The sequence below is a fragment of the Anomaloglossus baeobatrachus genome, chromosome 7 (assembly GCF_048569485.1).
Source record: "Anomaloglossus baeobatrachus isolate aAnoBae1 chromosome 7, aAnoBae1.hap1, whole genome shotgun sequence".
Taxonomy (NCBI): domain Eukaryota; kingdom Metazoa; phylum Chordata; class Amphibia; order Anura; family Aromobatidae; genus Anomaloglossus; species Anomaloglossus baeobatrachus.
Window position 1 is genome coordinate 16701765 of NC_134359.1, and position 19666 is coordinate 16721430.

Below are 19666 nucleotides of genomic sequence, written 5' to 3' on the forward strand. Positions count from 1 at the left end.
TCAACAAGCTTTTTTTTTTACTTAGAATATATTACACATAAACCTCATTTCAGTTCTCTGGATGCAGCCAGAGGTGTAAAGAATGGAGGACTTCAATCTGGTTGCTATGGAGACATCCTAGGAAGCAGGATTCAAAGGTTTCTTTGTTGCAAGTAATAATCAATAGAAGAAATTCCATTACAGTAGAAGATGTGATGGGACATGGTTACAGTAACTATTATGAAAACCTCCATGCTTTACACTGCAGGCTACACTCTCTTATTACAAGGTGAATTATTTTTTTTTTATTCTCCCTTTAATTACAGCTTCACTTTAATGAAACAAGTTTATTCAAGGTCAATCTAATAAACCTTAGACGTTAATCACATAAAACAAACATAATAAAACAAATCATCGTGACAAGTAAAGCAACGGCTAAAAACAAAAAAAAATGAAGGAAAAAAAACAAAGACGAATTCGGCTATAAATTAGAGGCTACATTCTCTTTGAGCACCTTAAGGCATTTGTGGTTACAGCTAAGCAAAAATATATGCCTACATAATACCGCCATGGCAGTCCTAATAATATACCGCCATACAGTGCCGAATTGTAGTATCAGTGTTGGTATCCTCTGTGTACTGAATGGTGGTAGTATTTATGTACAGTATGTAGGTACTACTTATTAAGCACTAAATAGCCATATGATATTAGCACTGTATGGCGTTATATTTTAGCACAGTATGTCACAATTATTTTTCAGCCATAATGTGGCAATATATAGGCACTGAAGATCTGAGCTACGCCATGGCGGACGCATTACTCAATATGATTTCCGGTTCTGATGAGAAGTGAATGGCGCTGAGAAGAGACATAAAGAGTCCAGAATTTTATCCAACCTCAGGCGGATTTTCTCTCTACAAAGCGCAGGTTGATTTTCTCGCTCGGCGACAGGACGATGCGGGCGATGGATTTCACATTTTCCATTTTATCGTCTGGTTTAATCTCGAACATCCTGATAATCTGCAGGAGAAAAAGAAAAGGTTAATAATACTAAATCAGATGATAACCCTGTTATTTAGCACTACTACATGGGTACTATATGGCAGTATTATATGACCACTGCTATTGTGGTAGTGCATGGCGGTAGCATTTGGCCACTAAATGGCACCATTAGTTTTACATATTGGATATAAATAAAATCTTTATTTTTATACAGCGGTAACATACTCCAAAGCGCTTTACATACGTCACTAACACTGTCCCCATTGGAGTGTGGGAGGAAACTGGAGAAAAGCCATACAAACACCAGGATAACATGCAAACTCCTTGCAGATGCTATCCTTTATGGGATTTGAACCCAGGACCCCAGCACTGCAAGACAGCAGTGTTAACCACTGAGCCACCATAAAACTGTAGTGCTAATCACTGAGCCACCACAAGACTTATTGATACTTAATTTGAGAGCTACAAGATGGCATTATTCAGCACTATTGCTGGGTCATTTGTACACTGTTTGGAATTGTGCATTATATGTTGTTCTTATTTGGGCACCCCATGATACTGGTACTGTATTTTGGCACTATATGGTGGCATTAATTTCACAGATATTAATTTGGTATCATTAGTTGGACGCTATATCTGACTATTATTTCAGTGATTCATGGCAGCATTATAGGATTGTTTATGGGCACAGTATGATGATATTGCAGTGCAGGAACGTTTATTTCGGCACTATATGGTGGTAATAAATGGACAGATTAATATCACCACAAGTATTTGAAAGAAATATGTTGTCACAGCGCAGCGCTGTTTATTGTAACTATTTGGTTTAGTTTGAGGGACCAGTGATTGTATTTTTCCTTTCCTTCTTCCAAGAATCATACGTTTTTTTTTAGTTTTTGACCCATATAACGGGATAAGACTCGCTTCCATACCCTGTCCCATATAATAAACTAAAAAATGGGGGGAAAAAAAGTCCAAATGTGTTGAAATGTTGAAAAAAAAAGCAGATCAGCCATTGTTTTTTGGCTTTAATTTTGGCTGTGTTCATTGTGCAGTTAAAATAAGCTGGAAATATGATTCTTCAGGTCAGTGTGATTATGGTGATACCAAACCTGTGCAGTTATTATTATTATTATTATATTATTATTATTATTATTATTATTATTATTATATTTTACTGACTAAATTAAAATTCAGAATAAAAGTCTGACTTTAGTCCACATTTTTTGAGACCTGAAAATCTTTCACTTTCTGTCCATGGATCTGCATGGGGTTGGTTTTTGTTACTGTGCGCTCAGTCGCTGACGTTTTCTTGACACTACTTTGGTGTATTTGCCGTTTTAGAAGCTTTTTATTGCATTTTTTTACAGGAAGAATGAGAACTGAAAATGACGATTTTTTTAAAAATTATTTTGCTGTTTAATTTATGGGAATACAGTCGTCCCCCATTATACCGCAGTTCACTTATTGCAGCTTGATTGCATCGTGGGTACTGGGGAGGGGGGCGGGGAGCGTGGTAGCGGTGGTGGAGTGGGGTCACAGGAGGCAGGAGCAGTGGTGGAGCAGGGCGATGCTGCAGGCGGTGCGGCAGGTGTCCCCGATGCTGTCTGCAAACAGTGGCAGGAACATTCATAAACTGTCGGCGGAGTGGGTTTCAAAGATATGGCGCCTAGAGTCGGCATGTGCGCAGATTGGGCTATCGGCTCAATGACGAATCGAGATCTCACCTGCACACGTGCCACCTCCGGGCGCCATTTTCCTTAAGTCCACTGCTGGCAGATCAATGGACCGGAGACATTGCGTGCACGGATGAGATCTTGGGCCGAGAGCTCCATCTGCTCACGCATTGACTCCGGGCGCCATTATTTGAAGCCCTCACTGCCAACATTTTCAGGATTCCCCTGCATCACAGCCCGCAGAGCACAGTCCATAGTCCGGAGCATTGTCCCTGTCATCATTCTCCACCACCCCCTGGTAAGCTAGATTCGGCTTATAAGACGCACCCCTCAAAAGTGCATCTTATAATCCAAAAAATATGGGTACATAATAAAATAAATATAACTCCGCTACTACGCGGATTTTCACCTTTTGCGGCGGGGGTCTCTGGAATGTAACTCCTGTGATAGGTGAGAGATTACTGTATATATATATATATATATATATATATGTACATATATATATATATATATATATATATATATATATACACACATATATATATATGTGTATATATTACAAATATTCCCCTCCCCCCCACTTATTATTAGTGCCCTTAGAGAACTTGAACCTGCGATCGTTTCATTTACTATAAAATACATAAATAATTGGAGAAGCCGACCCGTCCGTCTGGACTGAGCTGGATGAATGGAGACCGGCCGGAGACCCAGTAAGATTTAGAAAAAAAAAAAAAGCAGAATTATGAGTGCAGCTCCGAAGGTAAATGCAAGGTGTATCTTGAAATTTATACCAAAAAAGGGGCAAAAGCAAAGTTGTTCCTTTCCATACACAACCGTACCCGAGACAGTGCCAAGTGCATCTCTAATTCTGCAATCCGTTTTCCCACGCAGGCGCGTAACCCATATCCGAAGGGTATGGAGCTGAAGGGGTGGTGCGTCATGCCCCCATCCCGGAGCCACCGCTGTGGATAAAACTTCTCTGCGTCTTTGAAGTTGGCTTCATCTTTGGAAATGGCGTAATGGCTCAGGACAAAGAGGGTCTGTAAAGAGGAGCAGAAATAAGGGATTCGAACCCTGAGTCACTGAGCCGGTGTCACATCTGAGACACAAAACTTACATTTTTGGGGAATTTATAGTCTCCGATCACCACTTCATGCTCATGAACAACTCTTGCATTGGTTGGAATGACGGGATAAAGTCTGCGGAGAGGGGTGACAGCAAAACACCAACTCAAGGTCTCGGTGACAACCGCAGGGGGCCCATAGCGGCATCGAAGGTTGTCACCCAGTATGTGTTACCTTAATACAGGTTTAGTCTCTTATCTGTAAAAGTTAATGCTCCCACCTCAGGGTCTCCTTGATCACGGCCCTCAGTAAGGGCATGTGAGTAATATCGTCCGCCCCGGGGTTGCGGTCCATGGGAACGGCGTTTGTGACCTCTTCGTATAAGAGTTGCTGCAACTTCGGGTCTCGGGCCAAGTGATACAAGGACCAACATAATGTGTTTGATGTCTGGAAATGAACACAAAAGCTTAGTATGGTGGAAAACCACTGTAGATACCGTGTATAATTTACCATTACTTGCAGTACCGCTTCTCGCCTGAGTATGCAGCAAATACTCTCATAGGAAACCAAGCAACAGCGCCCCCATGGTGTTTAATAGCTCCCCCTTCATCCAGGGTGGAGGACTCCATGGTGGATTCTTGTTGTCTTGTATAATCAGAGACTATGTCCTCTGACAAGGAAAACAAGCAGCAGTCGGAGTGTTAGATACAGCCGCCTCCATCCAAAAATGAAATGTCCCCTGTCTGTGGATCGTCAGGTCACTGTCACACTGTAGGTAAAGGAGACCATGTATATATATATATACGCACAGTGTCCACGCCGGCCAGCAGCAGCTCGCACACGCTGCCGTACACCTCCGCCACGCTGAGCTTCCCGCTGGACAGCAGGTACGTCAGGTACTCCCCCTGCACCTCCTCCCCGCGCTCCACACGCTGCTGGATCTCACTCATCTTCTTATCCACCATCTTCTTACCTAGATAATAAATATATAATAATAAGACATAAATAAGGGATTGGATGGTGATAATAACTATTATATAGGAAGTAAAGGTGAAGAAAGGGTTAAATCCATCATATACAGTAGGCATGTAAAATCAGAGTCATGTAAGATACTAAGTGCTGAGCTTCTGTATCTAATGCTATCCTGTGTGATACTGTCTGCTGAGCTGTGTATCTAAACCTATCCTGTGTGATACTGTCTGCTGAGCTGTGTATCTCATCCTATCCTGTGTGATACTGTCTGTTGAGCCGTGTATCTAATCCTATCCTGTGTGATACTGTCTGTTGAGCTGTGTATCTAATCCCATCATGTGTGATACTGTCTGCTGAGCTGTGTATCTAATCCTATCCTGTGTGATACTGTCTGTTGAGCCATGTATCTAATCCCATCATGTGTGATACTGTCTGCTGAGCCGTGTATCTAATCCTATCCTGTGTGATGCTGTCTGCTGAGCTGTGTATCTAATCCTATCCTGTGTGATACTGTCTGTTGAGCCGTGTATCTAATCCCATCATGTGTGATACTGTCTGCTGAGCTGTGTATCTAATCCTCTCCTGTGTGATACTGTCTGCTGAGCTGTGTATCTAATCCTCTCCTGTGTGATACTGTCTGCTGAGCTGTGTATCTAATCCTCTCCTGTGTGATACTGTCTGCTGAGCTGTGTATCTAATCCTCTCCTGTGTGATACTGTCTGTTGAGCTGTGTATCTAATCCCATCCTGGGTGATACTGTCTGCTGAGCTGTGTATCTAATCCTCTCCTGTGTGATACTGTCTGCTGAGCTGTGTATCTAATCCTCTCCTGTGTGATACTGTCTGCTGAGCTGTGTATCTAATCCTCTCCTGTGTGATACTGTCTGCTGAGCTGTGTATCTAATCCTATCCTGTGTGATACTGTCTGCTGAGCGGTGTATCTAATCCTCTCCTGTGTGATACTGTCTGCTGAGCTGTGTATCTAATCCTCTCCTGTGTGATACTGTCTGCTGAGCTGTGTATCTAATCCTATCCTGTGTGATACTGTCTGCTGAGCTGTGTATCTAATCCCATCCTGTGTGATACAGTCTAGTGTATCTAAGTATGGCATGTGATACAGCACCAGGCATCCGCACAGGACTACATTCACCATCTTGTAATGTGGATATAATGAATGTGAATTTACCAAAATTGAAGATATTGTCCCACCCTTCCATGTAGAGGTTCCAGTAGGGGAGGACTCGCCTCGTCCACTCGGGCAGGTAGGTCACAAACACCAAATTCTTGAACATTTGGCAGATGGAGTCTATAAACCTCTGAGTTTCGGGGGGGATTTCTTTCTCCAAACATCCGATCCTTGTCTCAAACACGATGTAGGAGACTCCTGGAGAGACGAGACATAGAATAGTGAAGATGGCGTGCTGCCTGCAGCCACTAGGGGGAGCAGTGGGGCTTACCGCATATGCTCCCTATAATAACAGTGCGCAATGAGCTCCCCCTAGTGGTGGCTGCAAGCAGTCACAATATTAGGTTCTTAAGCAATATCTATGCAAGTCAGTTGCAGCCATGGATCTTAATAAGCTGGACTACAAATCTTCCTCCCAACCCTTGGTAAGTCTAGCAAACTGTATTCCAAAATGATAACTAATACTGCTCAGCAGTCCTGACTCTAGAAATTGTCATTTTAAACCCTTATTTTATGTACAAATTAGTTCACGGAGCGTTTCCGGACTATAACATTTTTTTTAAGCCATTCCGGACCATAAAGTGTCTTGGTCTATCCACACTACTCCAGGCCCTTTTCCTTTGATTGACACCTCCTATATCCTCTCTATACAGCAGTGGACGGAGCGTTTGCCCCATGGTATGATGCACATGCGCCAATCCCAATGTAACCTCTGGTTTATCGCCTTCCAGACTCATTTTCCCACCATGGAAGGACCAGTCCCAGGCAGAGGGCGCATTTTTAGGCTATGTGCGCACGTTGCGTCCTGTACCTTGCAGAAATTAATGCATCCTCTGGCAGAATTTGACAATGTCAAAATTCTGTTTGTCAAAAAAAATGCTGAAAATACGCATGCGTTTTTTTCTTGCGTTTTAAGCGTTTTTTTCCATGCATTTTCCATGGTTAAATTTTGATGCGTTTACAAAATTTTGTGAATGGAAAATAAAGTTTCTTCAATCAATCAACATGAAAAAGAATAAACCCTACGGATGTCATTTCCTGCTTCTACTCATTCACTATAATGTGAATATTCAGAAAAAGTATATTAAATGATAATATTTATTGATTAAAATTAATATTAACTATAGTACAACTCTAATTTTATTTAGGGCTGGATGTGAGGTCAATAGTAAACCACTTGACCTCACTTACAGGCCAAAACGCATGCTTTTTTATGTCAAAAAAGCATGCGGATTGCAACATAAATGCATGTAAATCGCAATATTTTTGTTTTTGGATGCGTTTTCTAAAATCTCATTGACTTCAATGATAACAAAACGCTACCAAAACGGACAAAAGAATTGACATGCTGCTTTTTTAAACGCAGAGATTTTGGCAATTTTTTTACACTAAAAACGCTGCGTTTAAAAAAGCATCGTAGGAACGAATTTTGTCAAAATCCCATAGATTTGGCTTGAAAAGCAAAACGCATGCATTTTGACAATGAGACGCTGCTGCTTAAAACTCTGCGGAAACGCAAGGGAAAACGCAACGTGCGCACGCAGCCTTACAAGGCACAGAAAGGAATTAAGTTACATGTCATCTGGCGCATGCGCAAAGGAAAACTAAGTAATAACATGGCAGTCCTAGGGTCGCAGGTCACTTTTCGGCCCCCTCAGGGGAGGGGCGGCTGCGGAGTGGAGGGCTGACCTTACTCGGCTGCTGTAATGCAGGTAAGTACCTCTATAACGTCCAATGCTTTTTATATTTTTGATGACTGATACCTTCAAAGGCGAATCTGTAGAGCTCGTTGTTCACGTCGCTGACGGTCTCACCGGACGGGCTCTGCCTGCGCAGCTCCTGGATCCTCGCCATGAAGTCTGAGACCACCTCATTAATGCTCCCGGCGTAGCTCTTCGCCTCTTGAGGCTTCAGCATCTTCTGGTTTAGGACTGTCCGGAGAGCGTGCCACTTCTCCCCATGCCTGGAATGACAAGACATCGTAATGTTTCATACGGGGCCATTAGTCAATGCATTGATTCTACATGGAGAATTGCAAAAATAACAATTGCAGAAAGTTCTGTAATGCACGCCCATTGTAGAACGAGTCCCTCTACTGCACCACATTCATCGTGCCGCCCCCTGTGTCCCTGGCCTCTATCTTTTATATACCTAATACACTTTGCATCACATCCTCATACTTGTCAAGATTTCTGGTCGCTGTATAATACAAATAGAATATTTGAGCTTATATCCAAGACCTATGGCTATGTTCACACTTTGCATTTTTGCATGATATTTTTACATGATTTTTTTGCATGATTTTTCATTGGTTTTCTGCAAATAAAAAGTTGCTTGTTACAGCACCTGCAAAACCTTTGGGATTTCAGAAATCTCATGCACACATTTGCATTTTTTTTTCCTGACTGAAATGGAAAACTGCTGCGTTTTTTAAAGAAGCCGCGTGTCAATTCTTTCAGCGTTTTTGCTGCTTTTTTAAACATTAAAAGCAATGAAAGTTCAAAAATGCAGTTGCGTTTTTTTGGCAGGTATGAACACAGCCTGATACATCTTGTAGCTGACGTTGCATGCAGTCTTGTGATAAACGCATCAGCAGCACAAATCAATGTGTCAGTGCAGCTATAATGTATCAGTCTGGAGTCCACGGAATATCTAAGCTGGATAGAATTGTAGCAATCTCTCACCTGAAAGACATATTGAACTAACAGAAATGTCCACATTCACCGTCAAGAAGCAGAGGAAAGGAAACGTGACATGTATTACACAGCTGCAGACCTTTATGTTTCGTTACATTGTATTCAGGCCTCCCCTGTCCTGAACTCACTCAGTGAAAGGTCCATATGAAACGTTTCGCAGCTCCCGGTGCAGCCTCCAGAGGTCGATCTCATTCCTCAGGGGGTATTTGCCCTCTTGTCGCACCACCAGTTCCAGTATGGCTGGATCTGCAATGCTCACCATCTTGAACTTGCCGATCTCTGACTTCCACCATGCTCCATAGCGCTTCTTGTATATTAGCTGATGTATATAGAGAGATGAAATGTCAAATGCTTTATACATGGAAGGAATTCTGCAGAAGAGGAAATTCTGACATTGCTATTGAGGCAGTGTGATTTGGGCACTATATGTCACTTGGATACTGAATGGCAGTATTATGTAATATCGCCACCACACCAGGAAAAGCCGGGTAAAGTGCCAGGATTGAAGCATCTAATGGAGGCATCATTTCTGGAGCAGTTGCAGGCTGCTATTTTTAGGCTGGGGGGCCCAATAACCATGGCCCTTCCCTCCCTGAGATACCAGCCCCCAGCTGTCAGCTTCACCTTGGCTGGATATCAAATTTGGGGGGTACCCCATTTATTATTATTATTATTATTATTATAATTATTATTATCATTTATTTCTAAATAAATTATTTAAAAAAAAACAAAACAGCATTGGCTGACCTCTGTTTTGACTTACCAGCTAAGGTAAAGCTGCCAGATGTGGGCTGCAGCTGTCTGCTTTACCTGAACTGGCTAACAAAAATAGGGGGGTCCCCACGTCGTTATGGCACTGTTATTTTTGTATATTACCAAATGCTATATAGGTGACATTTTTATCTCTTAAGGGTGCTTTACACGCTGCAACATCGCTAACAATATATCGTCGGGGTCACGGTGTTTGTGGCGCACATCCAGCGTCGTTAGCGGCATCACAGCGTGTGACACCTCTGAGCAACCTAAAACGATCGCAGAAGAGGTAAAAATCGTTGGTATTGGAGCGGTCGCTCCAACACCAAAAATCGTTGACAGGTGAGTAGCGAGGTTGTTTGTCGTTCCTGCGGCAGCATACATCGCTATGTGTGACACCGCAGGAGCGAGGAACCTCCTTTTACCTGCGTCCACCGGCAATGAGGAAGGAAGGAGGTGGGCGGGATGTTTGGCCCACTCATCTCTGCCCCTCCTCTGCTATTGGGCGGCCGCTCAGTGACGTTGCTGTGACGCCAAACGAACCGCCCCCCTTAGAAAGGAGCCGGTTCGCCGGTCACAGCGATGTCGCTAGGCAGGTAAGTAGCGTGACGGGTGTAAGCGATGTTGTGCGCCACGGGAAGCGATTTGCCAATGACGCACAACTGACGGGGGCGGGTACCCACGCTAGCGATATCGGTACCGATATCTCAGCGTGTACAGTACCCTTTAGTGTTGGGTTTTCAGCAACTTTACGGCTATGTTCACACAATGCAAACACACGGCATATTTTGCAGTGATTTTCCTTCAGTTTAAGGCCATGTGCCCACGGGCGCTCGTACCGCAGGTACGGCCGCATGTTTCCCGCAGCTGCCCGCCGGCATCCGCAGCTATTTTTAGCTCAGTGAAAGGTCCGTATGAAACGTTTCGCAGCTCCCGGTGCAGCCTCCAGAGGTCGATCTCATTCCTCAGGGGGTATTTGCCCTCTTGTCCAACCACCAGTTCCAGTATGGCTGGATCTGCAATGCTCACCATCTTGAACTTGCCGATCTCTGACTTCCACCATGCTCCATAGCGCTTCTTGTATATTAGCTGATGTATGTATAGAGAGATGAAATGTCAAATGCTTTATACATGGAAGGAATGGACGGACCTAAAAAGCAGCTAAAACGCAGGTGAAAACGCAAAGTGCGGTCTTAGCCTTATTGTCATCTTAGAAAATCATGGCAAAAAAAGCATGGTGTGAGAAAACTGCATTGTGTGAACTTAACAGGAGTATGGTCCACATAAACAGCACATTCAGCCCACGTTTCCACATAGTTTAAATGTATTTTCTTCTGGTGTATTTTTTTTTTGCTTATTTTTTTTGTGTGAAGAAAATCTGCAACATTATACATACTGTGCTGGCTTTTTTGTTTTTCTTCATTGAATTGGTCGGTGGTTGACCTCCACCTTGCTTTGCACCCTAATTTAGGTTGTATTCCACCTGTCTAGATTTTGGCGGTTGGTGACTGTTCACATTAAGTCATCAGGCTTTGTCCACAGGCTATTTACTTCATCCAGCATTTGCTTAGGCCTGTCCCGCCCACAGCCATGATTCAGTCATGGGTACGGGATTGAAAAAGACCAACTAAAGGGTACTTTACACGCTGCGATATCGGTACCGATATCGCTAGCGATTGTACCCTCCCCCGTCGGTTGTGCGTCATGGGCAAATCTCGGCCCGTGGCGCACAACATCGCGCTCCCCCGTCACACGCACTTACCTTCACTGCGACGTCGCTCTGGACGGCAATACGCCTCCTTTCTAAGGGGGCGGGTCATGCGGCGTCACAGCGACATCACACGGCAGACGTCCAATAGAAGAGGAGGGGCGGAGATGAGCGGCCGGCGGAGATGAGCGGCCGGAACATCCCACCCACCTCCTTCCTTCCTCGATACCGGTGGACGCAGGTAAGGAGATGTTCGTCGTTCCTTCAGTGTCACACGTAGCGATGTGTGCGGCCGCAGGAACGATGAACAACATCGTACCTGCAGCAGCGATATTTGGAAAAAGAGCGACGTGTCAACGAGCAACGATTTTTCACATTTTTGCGCTCATTGATCGTCACTCCTTGGTGTCACACGCTGCGATGTCGCTAACGGCACCGGATGTGCGTTACTAACGGCGTGACCCCTACGATATATCGTTACCGATATCGCAGCATGTAAATAGCCCTTAAGTGCTGCTAAGAGCAGTTCTACTATTTCATATGTGAGGCCGTATGGCACATTTTCTAAAAATATTTTAGTGTAGGACTGCCCCAAAGAGATGTGCCGTGACGTGGCGAGGCAGCTCAAGAAATTGCAATTTTTTTGCTAAAAATCTCAATTTTTTATAATAAGTACAGTTTGGAATTTTAGTGCTGTTAGTGCACATTTAGGCTGTGTGCGCACTTTGCGTTTTTACCTGCGTTTCTGCTGCGTTTTGAACTGCAGCGTTTTCATTCCAAAATGCTTGCGTTCTGCTTTTCAAGCAAAGTCAATGGGACATTGAGCTTTCTTGTGCGCACTTTGCTTTTCTAAACGCTGCGTTTAATTTGCATAAATTTGGGCAAAAACTCAGCGTTCAAAGAAGCAGCATGTCAAACGTTTTTGCCATTTGGGCTGCGTTTTGATAACATTGAAGTCAATGAGAAAAGTCAAAATGCAAACAAAATCAAAATATATGCGTTTTACATGCTTTTTTGATGCAGAAAACATGCGTTTTAGACAAAATAAACGCATGCGTTTTGGACATTATATTAATGGCATGATATGTCCCTTTACAGGCACACCTAGTCCGACAATTAAAATAATGAAAATATATAATTAAACGTAATTTTATCAATAAATATTACAAAACAGTTATAATTTTAATAAAATTTACTATTTTAAGCTTATTTTTTTTTACATTTTTTTCTTTTTTTTTCATAGTGTTTGAATGTTTAAACTTTATTTAGCAGTGTCTTTGAGTTCAAAACCCATCTGTCTTTATGCAATGAAAACGTATGTAAAAAGCACTAAAAACGCAGCTAAAACGTGGTAAAAACGCACGTGTATTTATAGCGTTTTGAAGGTCAAAAGCAATTTCTGCCAGAGGATGCGTTTAGAACTGCAACTACCTCGACGCAAAGTGCAGACATAGCCTTACTGCTGGCTTTTTTGTTTTTCAACGTTAAACATACTGTATGATTAAATGAAAAAGCCTGCTGTACATTCAAAGACTGTTAAACTTTGTGTTTTTTTTAATTTCACTCTAGGCCTTCTATAGAGAGCCATAAAAAACTCATGTGAAAAATACAATTGTTTTTTTAAGTAAATAATTACAGCATTTCTGCAGAAAAAGCCCAATAAAAATGCAGTGCAGACGGCTGTTGCATATTTTGGTTCAGACAGCTGCAGAAAAAAATGCAGCAGAGAAAATATAGCATTTCTGCGTGTGAGAATATTGACATCTGTGCAAATCGGTCCAATCTCGGCCAGCAATACACAGACCATGGTTCTCCCGACCCGAGCACCACAACCTTATAGAAATATAAGACGCTCGGGTCAGGAGAGCCACGGCCAGTCCATGCACTGCGGATATTCTAATTATTGAAAAGGATTTTCCAGTTTTATGTTATAAAACCTTTACTCTATAAATAAAATATTTTACAACTTTCTAATAAAATTTGTTTCAAAATAATTTGTTGTCCTTGAATAGAAACACTCTTGCCTTCATTCAAAGGCAGACAACCTGTATATAACAGCTGATACAAGTAGAAACAATTGTAACCAGTGCAGAGACTGCTCTGTGAGCAAAGCACTTCATCATCATCATCATCATCATTATCATCATCATCAGCAACAGCAGCAGCAGAAATCTTTAGTTTGCTACAATGTTTTGGTCTGAATTGTATCTACTTCCTAGCTGGGAGCAGCACTAGCTATGGACAGGATTGCTGTATCTGAATGTAACTAAGAGGCTTCTCATTCACGAACAGCAAAGATCTTACTGATGGTGAGTAGTGATGAGCGAGCATGCTTGTAACTACTCGGTACTCGCACGAGTATCGCTGTACTCAGGCTGCTCGGCGGGGACCGAGTAATCTCGCGATACTCGTGCTGTACTCGTGGTCTTCATTTCTGCATGTTGGCGCTCTTTTGAGAGCCAGCCCTCATGCAGGGATTGGCTGGCAGACCACTGCAATGCCACAGCCCTGTTAGTTGTGGAATTGCAGTGATTGGCCGGCCTGCACAGCGTGACCGAGCCTTTATACCGGCCGGCGCGCTGTGCTCTGCTCACAGCTATTCTGACAGTGAGTGTAGGGAGAGTGTCGCTGATTCAGGGAAAGCTTTGCGGCCCTTTATAGCTTTTTCAGTTGCAGGGCTGCAAACAGTGTGACCAAAAGTCCTTCTCAGGACTATTCTAGTTGTATACAGGCAGGCAGGGTATAGCCAGGTCGGAGTACAGTAGCAGAGTCCTTCTCAGGACTATTGTTGCTATATACAGGCAGGGTATAGCCAGGTCTGAATACAGGCTAGTGACCAAAAGAGTCCTTGTCAGGACTATTGTACCAGTATACAGGCAGGCAGGCAGGGTATATAGCCATTCCTAGTGGTGACCGTATACCAGCCTTCATCATATCTGGGGCTGGTGTACACAGTGTAAAACAGTCCAGATAGTGTCTGACTTGTCTGTAATTGTCGCTCCCCAAAAAAACCTGTTAGGTTATTATTGCGTCCGTGCTTGGTTTTTAAAACCGCACGTGTGTGCCTGTTGGTGGCAGCGTACAGGTGCACTTGTGTGCAATTTCCACACACTTTGATATAACGCACAAGTAGTGAATATACACGTCAGCAGTGCACAGCATTGCAAAATGCGCAAGGGCATTGGCAAGGAACAAGGAAGTGGACGTGATGGTGGTGCAGGCAGAGGCCGAGGTCGTGGGCAAGCTCTAATTTCGCCACAACAAAGGGCCACATCTAGTCGCTCGCACGTCCTGTCCCAAATTCTTGGGGACCGCAGCAGTACACCGCTCTTGAACCAAGACCAGTGTCAACAGGTTGTTAGTTGGATAGCAGATAATGCTTCCAGTCAGATTGGCACCACCACAAACACTCTGTCTTCCACACGGTCAAGTGTCAGTAGCCGTGATACTGCACCGCACATTTCTGAACCTGATCCTCCTTCCTACCACTAGGCTGAGTACACGTCCTCCTCGGACATTAATGATCCCACACTTGGACACTCGGAAGAGCTGTTCACGTTTCCATTCACACATTCTGGCCTCTCGCCAGCTCATATTGAAGTGGGTCATGAGGAGATCGTCTGTACAGATGGCCAAATATTTGAGCAGCCACGTTCTCACGAAGTTGGCAACGTGTCTCAACAAGTGGTGGACGATGATGAGACACAATTGTCAGCAAGTCAGGAGGAGGAGCAGGGTGCGGAAGAGGAAGACGACGTGGTGGATGATCCAGTAACTGACCCAACCTGGCAGGAGGATATGCAGAGCGAGGACAGCAGTGCACAGGGGGAGGGAGGCGTAGCATCACAACAGGCAGTAAGAAGCAGGGTGGTGGCCCCAGGCAGAAGTCAGGCAACCGTTCCCCGGAACAACACGACGACACAAGGTGCCTGTACAAATGTTAGGTCTTCCCGAGTCTGGCAGTTTTTTAAGTTGGATCCAGATGATTCAAAAAAGGCCATTTGCAACACCTGCCGTGCCAGCATCAGCAGGGGTACCAAAACTAGCAGCCTGACCACCACCAGCATGATCAGGCACATGTCAGCCAAGCACCCGACTTTGTGGGAAGTACAACAGAGTCGAGGAGCAGTGCTTGCTGATGTCACTGCTACGTCTTCGCTGGTTGTGCATGCGAGCCAATCCTCTGTCCATGCTGCCTGCGAACAAGCCTCCTCCACTCCTGCACCTGCAGTTGCCTACGCAGAAAGAACACCATCATCAAGCACGTCCTTGTCCCAGCGCAGCGTTCAGTTATCCATTCAGCAAACCTTTGAACGCAGGCGCAAATACACTGCCAACACCCCACATGCCACAGTTCTAAATGCTAACATTTCGCGACTGCTTGCGCTGGAAATGTTGCCTTTTAGGCTGGTGGAGACAGAAGCATTCCGTGACCTGATGGCGGCAGCTGTCCCACGTTACTCGGTCCCCAGCCGCCACTATTTCTCCCGGTGTGCCGTCCCCGCGTTGCATAACCACGTGTCACAAAACATCACACGTGCCCTGAACAACGCTGTTTCACCCAAGGTCCACCTAACCACAGACACGTGGACAAGTGCTTGTGGGCAAGGCCGCTACATCTCGTTGACGGCACACTGGGTTAATATTGTGGAAGCTGGGACCCAGTCTGAGCGAGGGACGGAACACGTCCTTCCCACACCAAGGTTTGCAGGCCCTACCTCAGTCAGTGTTTCACCCACACTCTACAGCTCCGGAATGTCATGCTCTTCAGCCTCCTCCTCCTCCTGCGCATCCTCATCCACTGTACCCTCCACACCAGTCCCAAGCTGGAAGCACTGCAGCACTGCCTCGGCGAAGCGGCAACAGGCTGTGCTGAAGCTAATCTGCATAGGTGACAAACCCCACAATGCAGAAGAGCTGTGGACAGCTCTGAAACAGCAGGCAGATCACTGGCTCACACCTCTGAACCTAAAGCCAGGAAAGGTCGTGTGTGACAATGGCCGGAACCTGGTGGCGGCTTTGAGGCGAGGCCAGCTGACACATGTTCCATGCGTGGCCCATGTTCTCAACCTCGTGGTTCAGCGGTTTATAAAGTCATACCCAGAGCTGTCTGATCTGCTGGTAAAAGTTCGCCGCCTGTCTGCACATTTTCGAAAGTCACCTACTGCTTCAGCCAGCCTTGCCGGCTTTCAGCGCAGTTTGCATCTTCCGGCTCACAGACTGGTGTGTGATGTCCCCACGCGTTGGAATTCAACTCTGCACATGTTGGTCAGGATATGTGAGCAGAAGAGGGCAGTTGTTGAGTACCTGCATCACCTAAGCCGTCGGGAAATGGGTCAAACTCCACACATAACACCTGAGGAGTGGAGATGGATGTCAGACCTATGTACCATCCTCCAAAACTTTGAGGACTCCACCAAGATGGTGAGTGGTGATGACGCCATTATTAGCGTCACCATACCGCTACTCTGCCTTCTAAAACGGTCTCTGCTGAAAAACAACCATGATGCATTGCAGGCGGAGCGCGATGAGTTGCAGCAAGAAACAGTAGTGGGTGTGGGTGATAACACACAGCCCAGCCTCGTCTCATCACAACGTGCAGTGGAGGACTATGACGAGGAGGAGGATGAAGACATGGAGCAACTCTCTGGCCAAATTGAGGATATGACATGCACACCAGTCATATCCTCGGTTCAGCGTGGCTGGCCAGAGGACAGGGTAGATGAGGAGGAGGAGGAGGAGGAGGAGGACAGCATGTTCAGTCATCTTGTTGGTCAGGCTACTGAAGTCCTGGCTGTTAAGAGTCTGGCGCACATGGCTGACTTTATGGTAAGCTGCCTGTCTCGTGACCCTCGCGTTAAGAACATCTTGGCCGACAATCATTACTGGTTGGTAACACTGTTAGACCCACGCTACAAGGAGAACTTTTTGTCTCTTATTCCCGTGGAGGAGAGGTCAACCAAAATGCAGCAGTTTCGGAAGGCCATACTCACGGAAGTAGGCAAAGCATTCCCCTCACAAAACGCTAGCGGCATAGGTCATGAATCAGTGGACAACCAAGGCGTACAGCCGAGAGAGGCACAAGTCCAATCCGCCAGAGGTAGGGGAACAGTCTTTAAGATGTGGGACAGTTTTCTCAGCCCCTCACGTACCACAGCCCCTGAGGTGCGGGGTAGTGCCACAAGAAATCCTAAGTTTGCCCAGATGCTGAAGGAGTACCTTGCAGATCGAACAACTGTACTCCGACATTCCTCTGTGCCTTACAATTATTGGGTATCCAAGCTGGACACGTGGCATGAATTGGCTCTCTACGCCTTGGAAGTCCTGGCCTGCCCTGCCGCTAGCGTTTTGTCAGAGCGTGTTTTTAGTGCCGCAGGTGGAATCATTACAGATAAACGCACCCGCCTGTCAACTGAAAATGCTGACAGGCTGACTCTGATCAAGATGAACAAGGGTGGGATTGGGCCAGACTTCACCACACCACCAGCAAATGAGAGCGGAATTTAAAGTTTGCCATGTACCTCCACTCACCCATGGGTACACACTTCTGGACTTTGGATAATCGCTGGACTGCTCCTCCTTCTCCTCATGCGCCACCATGATGATGACTGTTACAAATTGCAATACTTAGGCCTTTGTTTCAGGTATACCCCCAGTGGTAAATTTTTTCGACCATTCTTTGCAGAATGGACATTACAACGACAGGAGACCCGCTCCTTTGCAATGGGAACAATGTTTTGAGGCCCTCATGCACGTCTCTACCCAGGGACAATGTGGAGCCTCCCAATTTTTGGCTGCCCTGCCTAAGGGCTATACTATAATACACCCACTTCCTTAAAATGGACACTTAATGTTTTGAGGCCCTCATGCACGTCTCTACCCAGGGACAACGTGGAGCCTCCCAATTTTTGGCTGCCCTGCCTAAGGGCTATACTGAAATAGACCCACTTCCTTACAATGGGCACTTCAGGTTTACAGGCCCTCATGCACGTCTCTACCCAGGGACAACGTGGAGCCTCCCAATTTTTGGCTGCCCTGCCTAAGGGCTATACTATAATACACCCACTTCCTTACAATGGGCACTTCAGGTTTACAGGCCCTCATGCACGTCTCTATCCAGGGACAACGTGGAGCCTCCCAATTTTTGGCTGCCCTGGCAAAGGGCTATACTGAAATAAACCCACTTCCTTACAATGGGCACTTCAGGTTTACAGGCCCTCATGCACGTCTCTATCCAGGGACAATGTGGAGCCTCCCAATTTTTGGCTGCCCTGCCTAAGGGCTATACTACAATAGACCCACTTCCTTACAATGGGCACTTCAGGTTTACAGGCCCTCATGCACGTCTGTATGCAGGGGCATTGGTGAACCTCACAATTTTGGACTGCCCTGGCAAAGGAAAATACTACAAAGACTCACTTCCTCAAAATGGGCACATTAGACTCAAGAGGCCTTCATGTACGTCTCTTCTCAGGGACATCGGAGTGCCACACAATGTTTTCACGTAAAATCTTTCATGTATTAATCTCAAAAAGTAACATACACCAGCTCTATCTCACTATTGGGTATGTGCCCTTAACATTTCTGCCATGAAAAATCATTTTGGGGTCATTTTGGAAGGTTTTCTGGTGAGTCCGTAAAAATGGCGTAAAACGCGGACAAAATTGTTCACAGCTGTGACTTTTGAGTGATAAATGCTTCAAGGGGTCTTCCCCATGCTGTTGCCATGTCATTTGAGCACTCTTCTGAGACTTTTGTGCCATTTTTAGAGTTTCTACATGCTGCCGGGGGTCATTTCACAAAAATACTCGGGTCTCCCATAGGATAACATTGGGCTCGTTGCTCGGCCCGAGTACACGAGTATCTTGGGAGGCTCGGCCCGAGCTTCGAGCACCCGAGCTTTTTAGTACTCGCTCATCACTAATGGTGAGGAATTGAAATACAAAGTGGATTAGAAAGTCACAGAACTGCTTTTGATGACCCTGTGCATCTATCTGTCCATGTACCTATCTATCTATCTATCCCTCTATCTATCTATCTATCTATCCATCCCTCTATCTATCTATCTATCTATCTATCCCTCTATCTATCTATCTATCCCTCTATCTATCCCTCTATCTATCCCTCTATCTCTCTATCTATCTATCTATCTATCTATCTCTCTATCTATCTATCCATCCATCCCTCTATCTATCTATCCCTCTATCTATCTATCCCTCTATCTATCTATCCCTCTATCCCTCTATCTATCTATCCCTCTATCTATCTATCTATCTATCTATCCATCTATCTATCCCTCTATCTATCTATCCCTCTATCTATCCATCTATCTATCCCTCTATCTATCTATTCATCTATCTATCTATCCCTCTATCTATCTATCTATCCCTCTATCTATCTATCCCTCTATCTATCTATCTATCTATCTATCTATCTATCCCTCTATCTATCTATCCCTCTATCTATCTATCTATCCCTCTATCTATCTATCTATCCCTCTATCTATCTATCTATCCCTCTATCTATCTATCTATTATCTATCTATCTATCTATCCCTCTATCTATCTATCCATCTATCTATCTATCTATCTCTCTATCTATCTATCCATCCATCTCTCTATCTATCTCTTT

General features: G+C 44.9%; 1 protein-coding gene across 1 annotated transcript in view; it reads right to left on the reverse strand.

The window, feature by feature from the left end:
- Positions 1-311: 311 nt before the first annotated feature.
- The window catches only part of LOC142244951 (sterol 26-hydroxylase, mitochondrial-like), a 23522-nt gene continuing 4167 nt past the window's right edge, over positions 312-19666 (reverse strand). Inside the window, exons 2-9 of the mRNA XM_075317083.1 lie at positions 8703-8893; positions 7642-7841; positions 5879-6076; positions 4531-4694; positions 4002-4168; positions 3775-3856; positions 3497-3697; positions 312-999 (exon numbers count right to left, since the gene is read on the reverse strand). Of these exons, the coding sequence (XP_075173198.1) occupies positions 877-999; positions 3497-3697; positions 3775-3856; positions 4002-4168; positions 4531-4694; positions 5879-6076; positions 7642-7841; positions 8703-8893 (1326 nt within the window). The 3' untranslated portion in view covers positions 312-876. The remainder of the gene's footprint in view (positions 1000-3496; positions 3698-3774; positions 3857-4001; positions 4169-4530; positions 4695-5878; positions 6077-7641; positions 7842-8702; positions 8894-19666) is intronic.